This window comes from Frankliniella occidentalis, unplaced genomic scaffold (assembly GCF_000697945.3).
Source record: "Frankliniella occidentalis isolate FOCC.00 unplaced genomic scaffold, Focc_3.1 Scaffold66, whole genome shotgun sequence".
NCBI classification, from domain to species: Eukaryota; Metazoa; Arthropoda; class Insecta; order Thysanoptera; family Thripidae; genus Frankliniella; species Frankliniella occidentalis.
In genome coordinates, this window is record NW_026267196.1 from 1,666,651 (window position 1) to 1,678,782 (window position 12,132).

Consider the following 12,132-nt stretch of genomic DNA (forward strand, 5'->3'; position numbering starts at 1 on the left):
GCCACGCCTAGCTGTCCCTGTGCCCCGTCGCGCCTCACCGCCTCTGCCGCGCCCAGAGTTGAGAGTAAAAACTCAACGCCAATCGCCAGAAGTCATCTGCTTTCACGTTAGCGTTAGCGTTAACGTTTTTTTTCTCTGATAAAATAATTTATGGAACCACAGGACTTCAAGGGACCAAGTAGGGCATTAGATTTTAAAAAGTTGTCACCCTCCTAGCAATAATACTTTCACAGTTCCTTTAAGTGAAAATCAGAATTTTCCTTGGTGTCAAATAAATAAGTGTGATGAGTTTGCTCAAAATTTACAAGTGAATTAAAACTATCAGTCTACTTTTTCATTCCCTCACAGCAAGCTTTCATGTCTTAAGCTACATTAAAGAAATGTATTAATAACAACCAGGAAAACATTGCAAAAGAAGAGGACAACTGCCACAAAGTGCAAGAGGAAAAGGCAATCACAAGGTGAAATGAAATTGTCACCGGGTCTGTTACAAAATCAAAACCTCAAATGCTTGCACAAGTCAAAAGCTAAAATTTCAAAGCAAGACATGAATTGTCATGCCAAAGTCAATTCACCAAAAGAATGAATCAACAATAACACTAGCAGCTCTTGTGAACCAGCTGCTCTCCCTTCGTTTAGGCCTTCGTCTTGCTACAGCCTTCTTTTGCACCACAGGTGAGTCTTCTTCAGGCAGGTATGCAGGGAGGTCTGGGACAGAATCCTGAGAGCTTACCTATTTTGAAAACATGAGTAAAACATTAATATCTCCACATTCCTATGCACTCTACATTTTCAGTATTAAATTCTGCTTTCAAAGTAATATAGTGGAAGTTACCTGAGAGCCAGGCTTGACCACCTCAGCATCCAAACTACACTGGTTGGAAAGGATTTGCACCAAAGATTGTGGGTTCATACTACTAAAAACCGTTAAGGTGCATGTTTGAAGTTCAAGATTGAACTGACAAGAGACAACACCCCGCACTGATGATAATGCTTGCCAAATTTCTGTGCAATCCTCCTGCAGAAAGAAACATAACATCATTATGAGGACTCAAAATTTTAAATTTAAGTACTAAAGGAAAAAGAGGCAAAACATACTGAAGATAATTCTGGGATGCGCAGAAGTACTTCTTTAGGAACCTCCCACACAACATTATTCGACTGTTCAAGTTTGCTGTGAAGTTTTCTGGCTCGTTCTGCTAAATTTACCTCTTCAGGAGCAGAACTGGTAGATAGATCGAGAAATGACACAGTATTTTTTTAAATTAAAAGAATCTGTACAAATAGTAAAAGTAACTACTAAATATTTTACCTGCTGGCGATGGCTTCTAAGGACTCCATGACACCAAATGTCTTTCTTAGGGTGGGGCGAAGTTTTATGTTCTCTCCGAGCAGCTCCAAAGTTGACATGGCGGTATCTCTCACAGCAATTGAGGTTCCTTCTAAAACATATACCAAGAACTGGACAACAGCAGAATCCTGAAACAGACATAAAAAACAATACACAAACTAATTTAAGATTGGTATTTCATCAGGAAACTGGTGAGGTTATGGGTGCTTATGTTCAGCTCCCGAGAAAACAGATTAAATGCAAACTCATGGCATGTAGTAAATAATAGTGCGATAACAGGCAAAAACGAGAACGATATCGAAATGGTTAGTATTTATAACGAATAAATATGAGAGAAAACATCACAAAGGGATGCAGTCCCATCCGTTCGTTTCACATCTCGCACCTTTATCATTGCTGCTTGATTTTCTTTGTTTTCAGCCAAAATCTTGTACCGCTGAACTGTGTTGAACATTTCATCATCAGCACCAGTCATCGTGAAGCCTCGTTAATTCAAATAAATGACTAAGACACCATAAAACAAAGACCCTCGGTGACCCTCGTGACGGATGGAAGTTTTCAAAACATGAGCCCGGCTCGTCACCTACTGATGGAAACTTAACAGAATGACTTAAAACTTATGTTGTATCTCATTTCATGACGATAAACCTGTTGATATATTTGGAATTTATATGAAACTACATTAAACAGAACTAAAGCGTTCAATATAGTCTCCTTTACTGCAAAACATATTTTTTTAAAGTCCTCAGAACCCAAAATTGTACTTCCAAAGGGTTGGTGTTTTCTCACCCGCGGTTTTCGATTGTTTTTGACTTGGCCTTCTGATTGGTCTGTTGAACGTCGAACTGATGCGTTAGATTCAATCATCAAATTGTCTACTTTACTTGTTTTGAGTCTGTTGTCATGACGTGACCTCTACAGTTCGATTAAGATTTGAACATGCCATAAGGTCCATGATAATTGATTCTCCAGTGATCTAAATTTTTTGCATTTTTACTCAAGTAACATGGCGAGACACAGGAATGTGAGGTCTATGAACTATGCTGATGGTTTGTAATATTCCCTTTGTCTTGTTATTGTTAACCTTATGCCAGATTTTCTGTAAACCACAAAGATTAATAAAAATATCAAGTGTCAACTTTTTTTTCGGAGCTAGTATTTGTTAAGATTTCTAACTTTGGACAATGGGCATAACCTGATGGACTATACATCTTAGTCCTGAAACTTACGTGAAACTTTATTTTTCTTTGTGTGCTTGTAAAGTTATATATCTGGTTCTTCTTATTCTTCGATTATTTTTCAGGATGTACAATTTAATATTTTGCCATTCTATTGCAGAGTATGACGGCTACGATGATGTTTATGGACACTCTGTCGAAGACGATTACAGCATCTCCCCGAGTGATGGTAATTTTTCTAAAGTGTTTTATTTGAATCTATGAAAATTGACAGCAAATTATTCATACTTCCATTCCTTTTCTTCTCCTATCATTTTTCAGCTAAATATGTTTTTGATAGAAACACGGAAAAGGCTCAGATGTCAGCATTTCTGGCCGGAGATGAAGACATTGCCGAAGACGATGAAGACGCTGAGGAAGGAGGAACTGAATGCCCTAAAAGGAGAGACTCTGATACCTTGGGGCTCCGTGTAAGTTGTTGTACCTCGCAAAACTAAAATCCTTTCTTACGAGTAATTGTTTTAATTCCAACCCTATTCAACATTACCAATTTTACAGACCAGAAATTTAAGTGAATTGGATGAAGCTAGGTTAAGGTCGTGTTTAGATGAAATACGTGATGTGATTGGAGATTCTATGTCAGAGGCTTCCCTTGCAGACATCATTCTTTCAAATGACTTTGATGTGGCCAAGTCATTAGATGCTGCTCTATCAAATGCTGCAGAAAAATCAAACAGACCTCCATCAAAAATAAAGAAGCAAGGTATATTATACTTCCCATCTAGTCACTCCTCATGATATTATGTATAATCTAACTAAAAAATTATTATTTTTATTTTTTCGTTCTGCAATCTAGAGACCCCACTGCCTCAGAGAGAACCAAGAGTTCATCCAACCACAGGTGAATTCCATTTTCAAGTAGTTTGTCCTCAACTTTTAAATTATTTTTTGCCTCTTAAAAGTAACATGTTCCTTTTTTTTCTTTCTTCCCCTTTCATATCTATTGTTTGGCGTTTTTCTTCTGTTGCCATCTCTTCATGTGCAAGGTAAGATGACAATGCAGCTGCTCTGTCCAGTTTGAAGGCGGGCATCAGCGCTCTTGATCTTGATAAAGGGGGTTCCAAACAGATTTTTAAAATTCCCAAACTTTTCAAGCCTACCATGGAAGCTGACAAGGAAAATATTCATGCAATTTCAAAAGATATGTCTACTCCCTCTAGTGAAAGTCTGATCAACTTTAAAAGTACAGGGCTTGCTAGTAAAACCTCTCAGAACAATTTTGATTCAACTAGTACCTCAGGACTGAAGTCACTAAACCTACCGACACTCAAAAAAGTCATACCACCTCTGTCCTGTAAGGTGCCACAATCAAGTATTGATGATGATGACGATGAGTGCTCATCTCTCTCAACTTTAATGTCTCTTCATGCTGCTAAAACTTCCAGTCTCAATACGACTACATTTCCCCAAACTACTTCAGATTGCTTCAAAACTGTACCAAAGTCTAAATCACTTAGTATTCCACCCCACCCTCAAATGTTCACCACAATTCCTCAACTGTTTAAGAAAGTATCTGCAACTGGTTCTGAGGAGGAAAGTGATGAAGAAGGATCCACATTATCTGCTCTTATGGCTCAGCATGCTTCCACAAAATCTACTCCTGAGCACACTAGTCTCTCAGCTCTTGCAGACTTTCATTTAAAAGGGAGCAATTTAAATCCATCCCCCAAGTCAGAATTTTTAATACCAACTCTAAAAGTTCTACCAAAGTCTTTTCTTTCTCCAAATAGCTTGGAAAGAACTATAGATAATTTTGATATGGATTGTGATGTCATAGATGAAAATAACAGGAATAATGATGGATTTGTTATTGACCTGTTGGATGCGCTTAACCCTCCTGATACTCGGAAGCAGCTTGAGAGGCCCAGGTCCAGATTAGATGCAGACAATTTTGGGGGAAATGATGGCATAGGATGTGATGAGTCAAGGCCATGGATACAGGATAGAACCTGCATATTGGATGCAAGATCTTTCCTGCTTATGAGTTTACCTTTGGAACTAACTGCCTCATCTCCTGTAGGACGTATATTATGCAGAAGAGGAGCTGTTCGGAAGTCCCCTTATGTACGCCCAAGCAGTCCTTTTATGGGTGACATTGTTCCATTTGGATTCAATACTCCGTCTCCTGATTCAGTCATACAAAAACATCTTAGACGTCTTTAATGTTTGCTTTTTCCAGGTCTTGTTTTGCTCAATTGTACAGCTTAAAATATCTTGAAAAATGAAATTAGAAATTTGTGTAAATAGTTATATTTATCCTTTTTGAATGTCTGGTGAAGGTAGCTTGAACGGTTAAAATTTAACATGGTGTCCTTGTGTATCCACCTCAGCTGGTTTTATAGACTTACAGTATTTTCATGATGAATTTCTATTTTGTCCTATTGTTGTCAAATGATTTACAACATTAACATTGTCTTTCTCTTTTGCATTTTTTTGTTTGTCCATGACTGTGCATGAAATTTGCTGAAAGTAGGTTTTATTATTATAGTTATTAATTTTTGATTGGTCTTATGTTTTATTATGTGACTGGTGAGTGCTTGTATTCTGACAGCCTCCACCAGTTTTTAACAAATTAATTTTCTCTGAGGAAATTTTTTATATTTATGGTACAGTGTTGACTTGTTGGACCAATTATTTTTAATAAATCCAAAGACAATCTTGAAATAGTTTTCAAAAAAAAAATTGTAGTTACCTACCCTTTCTGTCCATTGACAATTCTCATTTATCTAAAATTGGGTTTGTACTCTTTTGTTAAATCAGGAGGGAAGATGGTTGTATCTTTCATTTTCATTTTATAATCCAGCAGGTAAGCCTCAAAAAACAGAAGACCCAGTGGCTATAGTAACATCAAAACCAGATGCCTTCACCTCAGCGGAGAAGGTGCAGCCTCCAGTGAAGATTGTTCCCCCCGGTGCCAAGACTGTTAATGTTACAAAGGGATTTGAAGTGCTGTCAGTGAAACAAGAAAATGGTTGGTTTTACACTGTACCATGGCTGCTTTCTAGTTCAACACACAAAATTTAACTGTTTGTAATGTTCCTTGCAGATTCTGGAGAGGGATTACGACCTGCCTTCTCAACACCGCGCACTCAGTCCCCTGCGTCCGGACGCGGAACACCGTCAGGTCGGAATACTCCAAGTATGGGTGAACTAGGAGAGGGTGACGGAACTCCACGGGAAATACGAGCCAGGTTTGCTTCAATGTGCTGTCATACCTCTTACCCTTCCCTTTTATCCCTGGTCTAATTTCTGTCTTTTTTTCAAGACCTCGAGTGTCAAAGGAAGACATTTTGGCGAAGTACAAGAGTGACAGAGGTGACAATAAAGAGCAGCTGCACATGGTTGTGATTGGGCATGTCGATGCAGGTAAAAGTACCCTAATGGGACGTATGCTGTTAGAGATGGGACAGGTATCAAAGAAAACTATGCACAAATATGAGCAGGAGAGCAAAAAGTTGGGAAAACAGTCATTTGTTTATGCATGGATCCTGGATGAAACTGGCGAGGAAAGGTATGTTCAACCTCCTCACTTATATGTACGGTGATGTTTTATCTCAAGTTCAATTTACCACACCTTTTATTTTACATAAAGAGGAATTACTATGGATGTTGGTCAATCTAAGTTTGAAACAAATTCAAAATCTGTTACCCTTTTGGATGCTCCTGGCCACAAGGATTTTATCCCAAATATGATTACTGGTGCCACGCAGGCTGATGTAGCACTTCTTGTTGTTGATGCAACTAGAGGGGAATTTGAAACTGGTTTTGAGAGTGGTGGACAAACCCGTGAGCACGCTCTGCTGGTTCGCTCCCTGGGTAGGTGTTGTTAAGATTTGACTTTTTCATATTTTATCTAACAATGTAATCTAATCTAATCTGATTTGATTTAAGGTGTGAGTCAGCTTGGGGTTGTGGTAAACAAACTTGACACAGTGGGGTGGTCACAGGAAAGATTTGAGGAGATAACTGCAAAGCTGTCCGCTTTTCTACGCCAAGCGGGTTTCAAGGAATCAGATGTTACCTATGTACCCTGTAGTGGGCTGACAGGTGAAAATATGGTTGTAAAACCCACTGCTGCTGAACTTACATCATGGTATACTGGTCCATGTTTATTGGAAGTCATAGGTACTTTCCTACTGCACAGTTTATATCTTACTGTCGTATAGAATCATTCTATCCTCCAGCAATAAATATTTACTTCCTTTTTCCCCAGACGGTTTTAAAACGCCAGAGAGGCCAATAACTAAACCATTCCGAATGTCAATAAATGACATATTTAAGGGCATGGGAGCAGGATTTTGTGTTTCTGGGAGAATTGAGACTGGGATGGTCCAACCAGGAGACAGAGTTCTTGTTTCTCCCCTTGGTGAAACAGCATTTATCAAAGGTTTATTCTAATTTATTTTTTAAATGTTCTGTGGATAGTTTTCTTCCTCTTTCTTCTTACTTCTTTGAATATATTTTATCTAAAAGAAAATACTTACCTATATTCTTTCCAGCACTTTTGGTTGATGACATGCCTATCCAAGTTGCATTTGCTGGAGATTGTGTAAGTGCTACAATTTCTGGTCTAGACCAGCAAAATATATCTGTGGGCTATATACTCTGTGATCCTCAACGACCAATACCTATTACCTCTCGTTATCAAGCACGTATTGTTATATTCCAACTTAAAGTCCCCATTACTAAAGGATACTCAGTAAGTGAAAAATGTACTATTAACTTTACATAGTATGCAAAAAGGATTGTTGCTGAACAACTAATTTAAATTTATTCAATTTTAGGTTGTGATGCATCACCAGTCACTTGTTGAACAGGCAGTTGTTAGTAAACTGGTTGCCCAACTCCACAAAAGCACTGGAGCCATTATTAAGCAAAAACCCCGTTGTTTGACTGGAAACACAATTGCTTTAGTTGAGCTTGAAGTTTCTCGACCAATTTGCTTGGAACTTTATGGTGATATTAAGGAATTGGGACGAGTCATGTTACGTGTTGGTGGTGTTACTATTGCAGCAGGATTGGTTACAAAGGTATACCACTTCCTCTACATGTTTCTATACGTAGTATTTACTGCAATTTAACTAAAAACTTGTTCTGGCTGTTATTGATTTCCTTTTGTGCTTTTCAGATTATAAAGTGACTGGGTTTAAATCAACTATAACAATGAAGACTGTTATGATTTTGTCTTCCTCCCGCTAGTCCATTTTTGCTGATATGTATTTTACAAAATCTTCTCAATTTTGTCTTTTAATATAAGTGCTCAATCTTCTATCTGTAAATGTGCTAAACACAAACCCATTTATCTCTCTGAATACTTGAAATTTCTGAGGTGATATGGTTGATCATTATACAACTGCTAATATGAATGATTCCCAGAGACCAATATTGACTGAATATTATTCATGTGGTGTGACTATATTACTTCAAACTTTGATACTGTACCTAAACTATTTGCCATGTTCTGTGAAATCAATTTGTACTTAGAGAGTGTTTTCGTTGTGATGAGGACCATGACTGTCTTCTTTGTTAAAATAAATATGATAAAAAAACAATTTATCATTTTTACTTTTATTGCAAACTACCTGTTATTTTGAATGATTATGTTTCTCTCTGTTTTTATTTTTAATGCCTTGCAACAATTTTATTTATTTAATTGTCACTTTTGAAGTAAGTGCTTACAACTAAAAGTCTGGTGACCGTTGTGCGCCAGCGCACAACTGAAGTTGGCCCATGGTGGTGCTTAACAGCTGGACAGAAGGGAATTCCTTCGCATCCGATACTCGGTAGGCGTCAGCATGCCCCTGCGGGAAAGACAGCGGCTTATCCATCACGCTTCCCATAAATCTGGGTCGATGCCTCGGTCGATGCTTTCCCATACTGAGAAATCACTTCGCATTCTACGAAAAAACTAATTTTGCAGTCGCTAGTGCAGAGGCGACCGCCCTAGTTTCTGCCGGCCCTAGATTGGCTGTGATTCACCTCTCCGGTGGGGAGGAAGGCAGAGGAGGGGGATGGAGCCGACCGGATGTAGTGGAAGTGGAGCAACTTAATTTGAAAACTTTGAGGTTGTCTAGCAGATCCTCTGCCGTGCCGAGCCCCGAGGGGGTTGGGGTTGCACGGGACCGTACCTGAGGACGGTGTCGTACGACACGGTGATCCCTTTGTCGCTCATCTTCTTGAAAAGCTCCCAGCACTCTCGCTCTTTTGGCGTGCTGAAGGTGGGCTCCGCGTCGGACTCCTCGCCGTCGTCCTCCTCCCGGTCCTCGTCCTGCGAGGCCGGGGCGGGGGCCTTGTCGGCGGTGGTCCTGGTGGCGGCCGCGCTGCCACCGTTGGCGCGGTCCGCCGAGGCGCTGCTGGCGGACTCGGTGGCGCGGAGCAGCAGGCTGAGGGGGATCTGCAGGCCGGTCGGGGCCGCACCGAGCGCACCCGCGTCCAACCTGGAGAGGAGACACAATGCTCATTGTTCTGGGCGGAGAAGCGGCGGTCCCAAACACCCCACCCCACATCGCGCCCCGGTTCATCGAGCTCCACCCGGGGCCTCGCCCCCGCCCTGCCAGGCAGTGCTTGCGGGGGCGTCATGTGGTCGGCCGGGGCCTGGCCCGCGGCCCGGGCGGCCACACGCTGCTGCACACGCAGGCCAACGGCTGGAGGCCATCAATACTGCTTCACGCCACGGTGTGGGGTGGGGCCCGTGGTGGGGAGGGCGGGGTGCAGCCGGTGCATCCGACCACTGGAGAACAACTTTATCGCGGGCCAAAGGCAAAGCCTCTCATGGCCCCCTGTTCCAATCAAACTGCTGCCTGGCACGAGAATAACGCCCTGGCGGGGGGTGGGGCGGGACCCCGGGGCAGCCCCCAGGCGCCTGTGGGGTCAGTGGCGATAGTTAGCGGGACTCCACGCCCCATAGTCCCGACCATTACCGCTTCTTTTCTTACGTATCTCGTGGCTTCCCCCCTTTCCCGCTCGTTCACTCCCTGTCGATACATGCGGTATCGGGCAATTTTAAGCTTCGTGTGCGTCGGCTTCAGACTCGTCAAGCTGCTTGGCGGGGGCGGGACTGCTGGGGGGGGGCGACCCCGCCCGACCCACGACCGCGAGCTGTCAGCCGAGTTGAGCCGAGACCCAGGCGGGAAGTGGGTTATTGTCCGCGATGCTCACCCCGCTGGTCCCACCGGCTCGCTCAGCGCGCGGGTGAGCCGCCGCTTCGCCGTCCTGGCCTCTACGGAGGGCGCCCGCTTCTCGCTGGCCAGGCCGAGGCCGTGTGCCAGGTTGAAGCCGAGGCCGGAATGCCCCAGGCCGGCCCCCAGCGCGCCGAGGCCCAAGCTCTGCCCGAGGGTCGGAGGTTGGCTGAGCTCTGGGCCCAGCCGTCGGAGAGGCATTTCGCTGGGCTGGAACCACACTGTAAAAAGGAAACAAACCAATAGCGTCGCGAGTCTGTTGGGGAGTCGAGAGTCTTTGCCCTCCTGTCGACGAAGACCCGAGCGCCCGACCGTGGCGGGGTAGGCAGCGGCAGCGCGCAGCTGCCGAGCGGGCTGGCCTACCTCCACGGCGCCCTCCACCTCCTCCCTCAGCTCACACTCACCGCTCTTTGGCTTCGGAGGTTGCGACGGCAGCGCCTGGGGCGTGGTCGGCGTTCCTGCACCGACCCCCGCTCCCTGCCCGGGGCCCTGGCCCTGACCACCGGCCGCCACGGAAGCGTAGGAGGCCCTCAGGGAGGCGAGGCCCGCGTAGCGGTCCAAATCCGCCTGGAGGTTGGCATGCGGCTGTGGGTCAGCCTGCTCGGCGTCAGACTCGGGTGCCGAGTCGGACGAGCTCAGCAGGGACACCATGGTGACCACCTCCGACGGCGCACGGCCCGGTGCCTGTCATCAGAGGAGGAAATAAAGAGCGGCTGCCATGCCGGGGGCGGACGTCGAGATGAGCCTCCGCGACACATACGCGCGGCCCCGCCGACCGCTGCCTCCGCTTCCGCCGCCGAGTGGACCTCGGCAGCGCCATGGCCGCTACGGACTCTCGCGGGTGCCCTCCCTCAAGTGCATTGTCGGGCTTCTCGCGCCGATCAACTTGCGCGCCTCGGGTATCTGGCGCCGAGCGCGCGATGCGAACCACTGAGTGGCCGGGCCAAGCTATGGGCCCGGCGCCGCGCGGGCCTCGGTCTGGGCGCCACCGCCACACGATGCTCTCGACGGGGCCCCCGCGCTGCTCGGCGATCAGATCCACGCAACTGCCTCAGGTTGCCAAACAAGTTACGGCGCTCTGCCTCGGACGCGTCGAGTCCGCCGTGATTGACTGGCCCGGCCCAGTTTCCTCTCGTTTCCTCTTTACCCTGACAGCTCGGCCCGGCCCCCGGCCCCCGGCCCGGCCAAGGCTCTAGCCAAGGCTCCAGCCAAGGCCTGCCAGTCACGCCACGCCGCGCCCCGCGCCCCACACCCCCTCGGACCTGACGCGACTCACCCTGGCCACGCCGCGCCTGCCATTCCTGCTGCCCTTCTTGTCTTCCTTATCCTTGTCCTTGTCCTTGTCCCTGTCCTTGTCCTTCTCCCGGTCGTGGCTCTCGTCGGACGAGTCCGAGTGTCCGCCGCTCCTCAGCCTCCCGCGCCGCGCCGCGGCCGTCTTGAGCTGCTTGCGCGCCGCGGGCCGGGCCGGCGGCGCCGACTTGACGCGGCTCCCCGGCGAGGCCGCGGCCCCTGCGCCCACTGCAGGCGCCCCTGCGGCCCCGCTGGCCAGGGCGGCGGCGAGGACGCCGGCCAGCGCGCGGGGGGTGGTGTCCACGTCCAGCACGTCCACGCTGCTCGCGCTCTGCAGCCGACTCCTGGGACATAACGGATTCAGTCAAATTTGTCAAAGTCATACGTATCCGTTTTTTCTTGATCGATCTTTCCTGGTCAAAACATTTTTGTCTGTTTGTCCGGCAACAACGCCCGGTACTCCTCACCGGTTGACGAGGATCCCCTTCGGAGGGCAAGCCGCGCTGCTGGTAGATAGGGCCCGCTGGAGCGGGGGCGCCGCTGAGGTCGACGAGGACGGTCTGGAGGTCCCCGCCGTACGGGGCCGCGCCGAGGACGGCAAGGAGGAGGGCGCAGCTGACGTGGAACCGCTGTTGGACTCAAAGGCATCACTCGGTGCTCCGTGGTCACACAAGTTCCTCCTAGTCCCCGGGAGAGCTAGCCTACCTGATGAAGGTCTTGCCGCTGTTCCTGAATTGGAGGCGCCTCGACGCCGCGGAGGCAGGTGTGGCCGGGGTGGGCCGCGGCTCAGGCGGAGGTTGCGGTGGAGTTTGCTGTGGAGGCGGTGTCGGAATGGTGGACGTCTGCGGAGGCGGCTGTGGTGGAGGCCGCACCGGCGAGCTGCCGCTGTCCTCCGACTCGGAGCGCGACAGCATGAGCACGATGCTGCGCACGCGCTGGCTGCGCTCGCCGCTCTCCGCCGGCCCAAAGGTATCTGACTCCCTGGCGCCGGCGGGCCCCGGCACCGGCGCACCCAGCGACGGCGGAGACGCTGGTGGGGGCACATGTGAAGGGCTGCTGGGGGTGGGGGGCGCGG

General features: G+C 47.2%; 3 protein-coding genes across 3 annotated transcripts; 1 reads left to right on the top strand and 2 right to left on the bottom strand.

Moving 5' to 3' along the window:
- Nucleotides 1-265: 265 nt before the first annotated feature.
- On the bottom strand, nt 266-2,071 carry LOC113212244 (armadillo repeat-containing protein 1-like). Its single transcript, XM_026430859.2, has 5 exons — nt 1,737-2,071; nt 1,313-1,479; nt 1,099-1,225; nt 836-1,018; nt 266-733 (listed from the first exon to the last, which is right to left on the bottom strand). The coding sequence occupies exons 1-5, from the start codon at nt 1,824-1,826 to the stop codon at nt 572-574; spliced, it is 729 nt and encodes a 242-aa protein (XP_026286644.1). The 5' UTR covers nt 1,827-2,071; the 3' UTR covers nt 266-571.
- A 93-nt stretch (nt 2,072-2,164) lies between these two features.
- On the top strand, nt 2,165-8,141 carry LOC113212245 (protein HBS1). Its single transcript, XM_052268326.1, has 14 exons — nt 2,165-2,400; nt 2,690-2,758; nt 2,851-2,999; nt 3,088-3,292; nt 3,386-3,430; nt 5,393-5,560; nt 5,636-5,780; nt 5,855-6,100; nt 6,182-6,405; nt 6,481-6,714; nt 6,803-6,976; nt 7,089-7,288; nt 7,374-7,619; nt 7,718-8,141. The coding sequence occupies exons 1-14, from the start codon at nt 2,358-2,360 to the stop codon at nt 7,727-7,729; spliced, it is 2,160 nt and encodes a 719-aa protein (XP_052124286.1). The 5' UTR covers nt 2,165-2,357; the 3' UTR covers nt 7,730-8,141.
- Nucleotides 8,142-8,170: 29 nt separating this feature from the next.
- LOC127749577 (serine/arginine repetitive matrix protein 1-like) lies at nt 8,171-12,120 on the bottom strand. Its single transcript, XM_052268325.1, has 7 exons — nt 11,763-12,120; nt 11,525-11,686; nt 11,044-11,401; nt 10,172-10,451; nt 9,748-9,988; nt 8,718-9,026; nt 8,171-8,390 (listed from the first exon to the last, which is right to left on the bottom strand). The coding sequence occupies exons 1-7, from the start codon at nt 11,969-11,971 to the stop codon at nt 8,330-8,332; spliced, it is 1,620 nt and encodes a 539-aa protein (XP_052124285.1). The 5' UTR covers nt 11,972-12,120; the 3' UTR covers nt 8,171-8,329.
- Between the last annotated feature and the right edge of the window lie 12 nt (nt 12,121-12,132).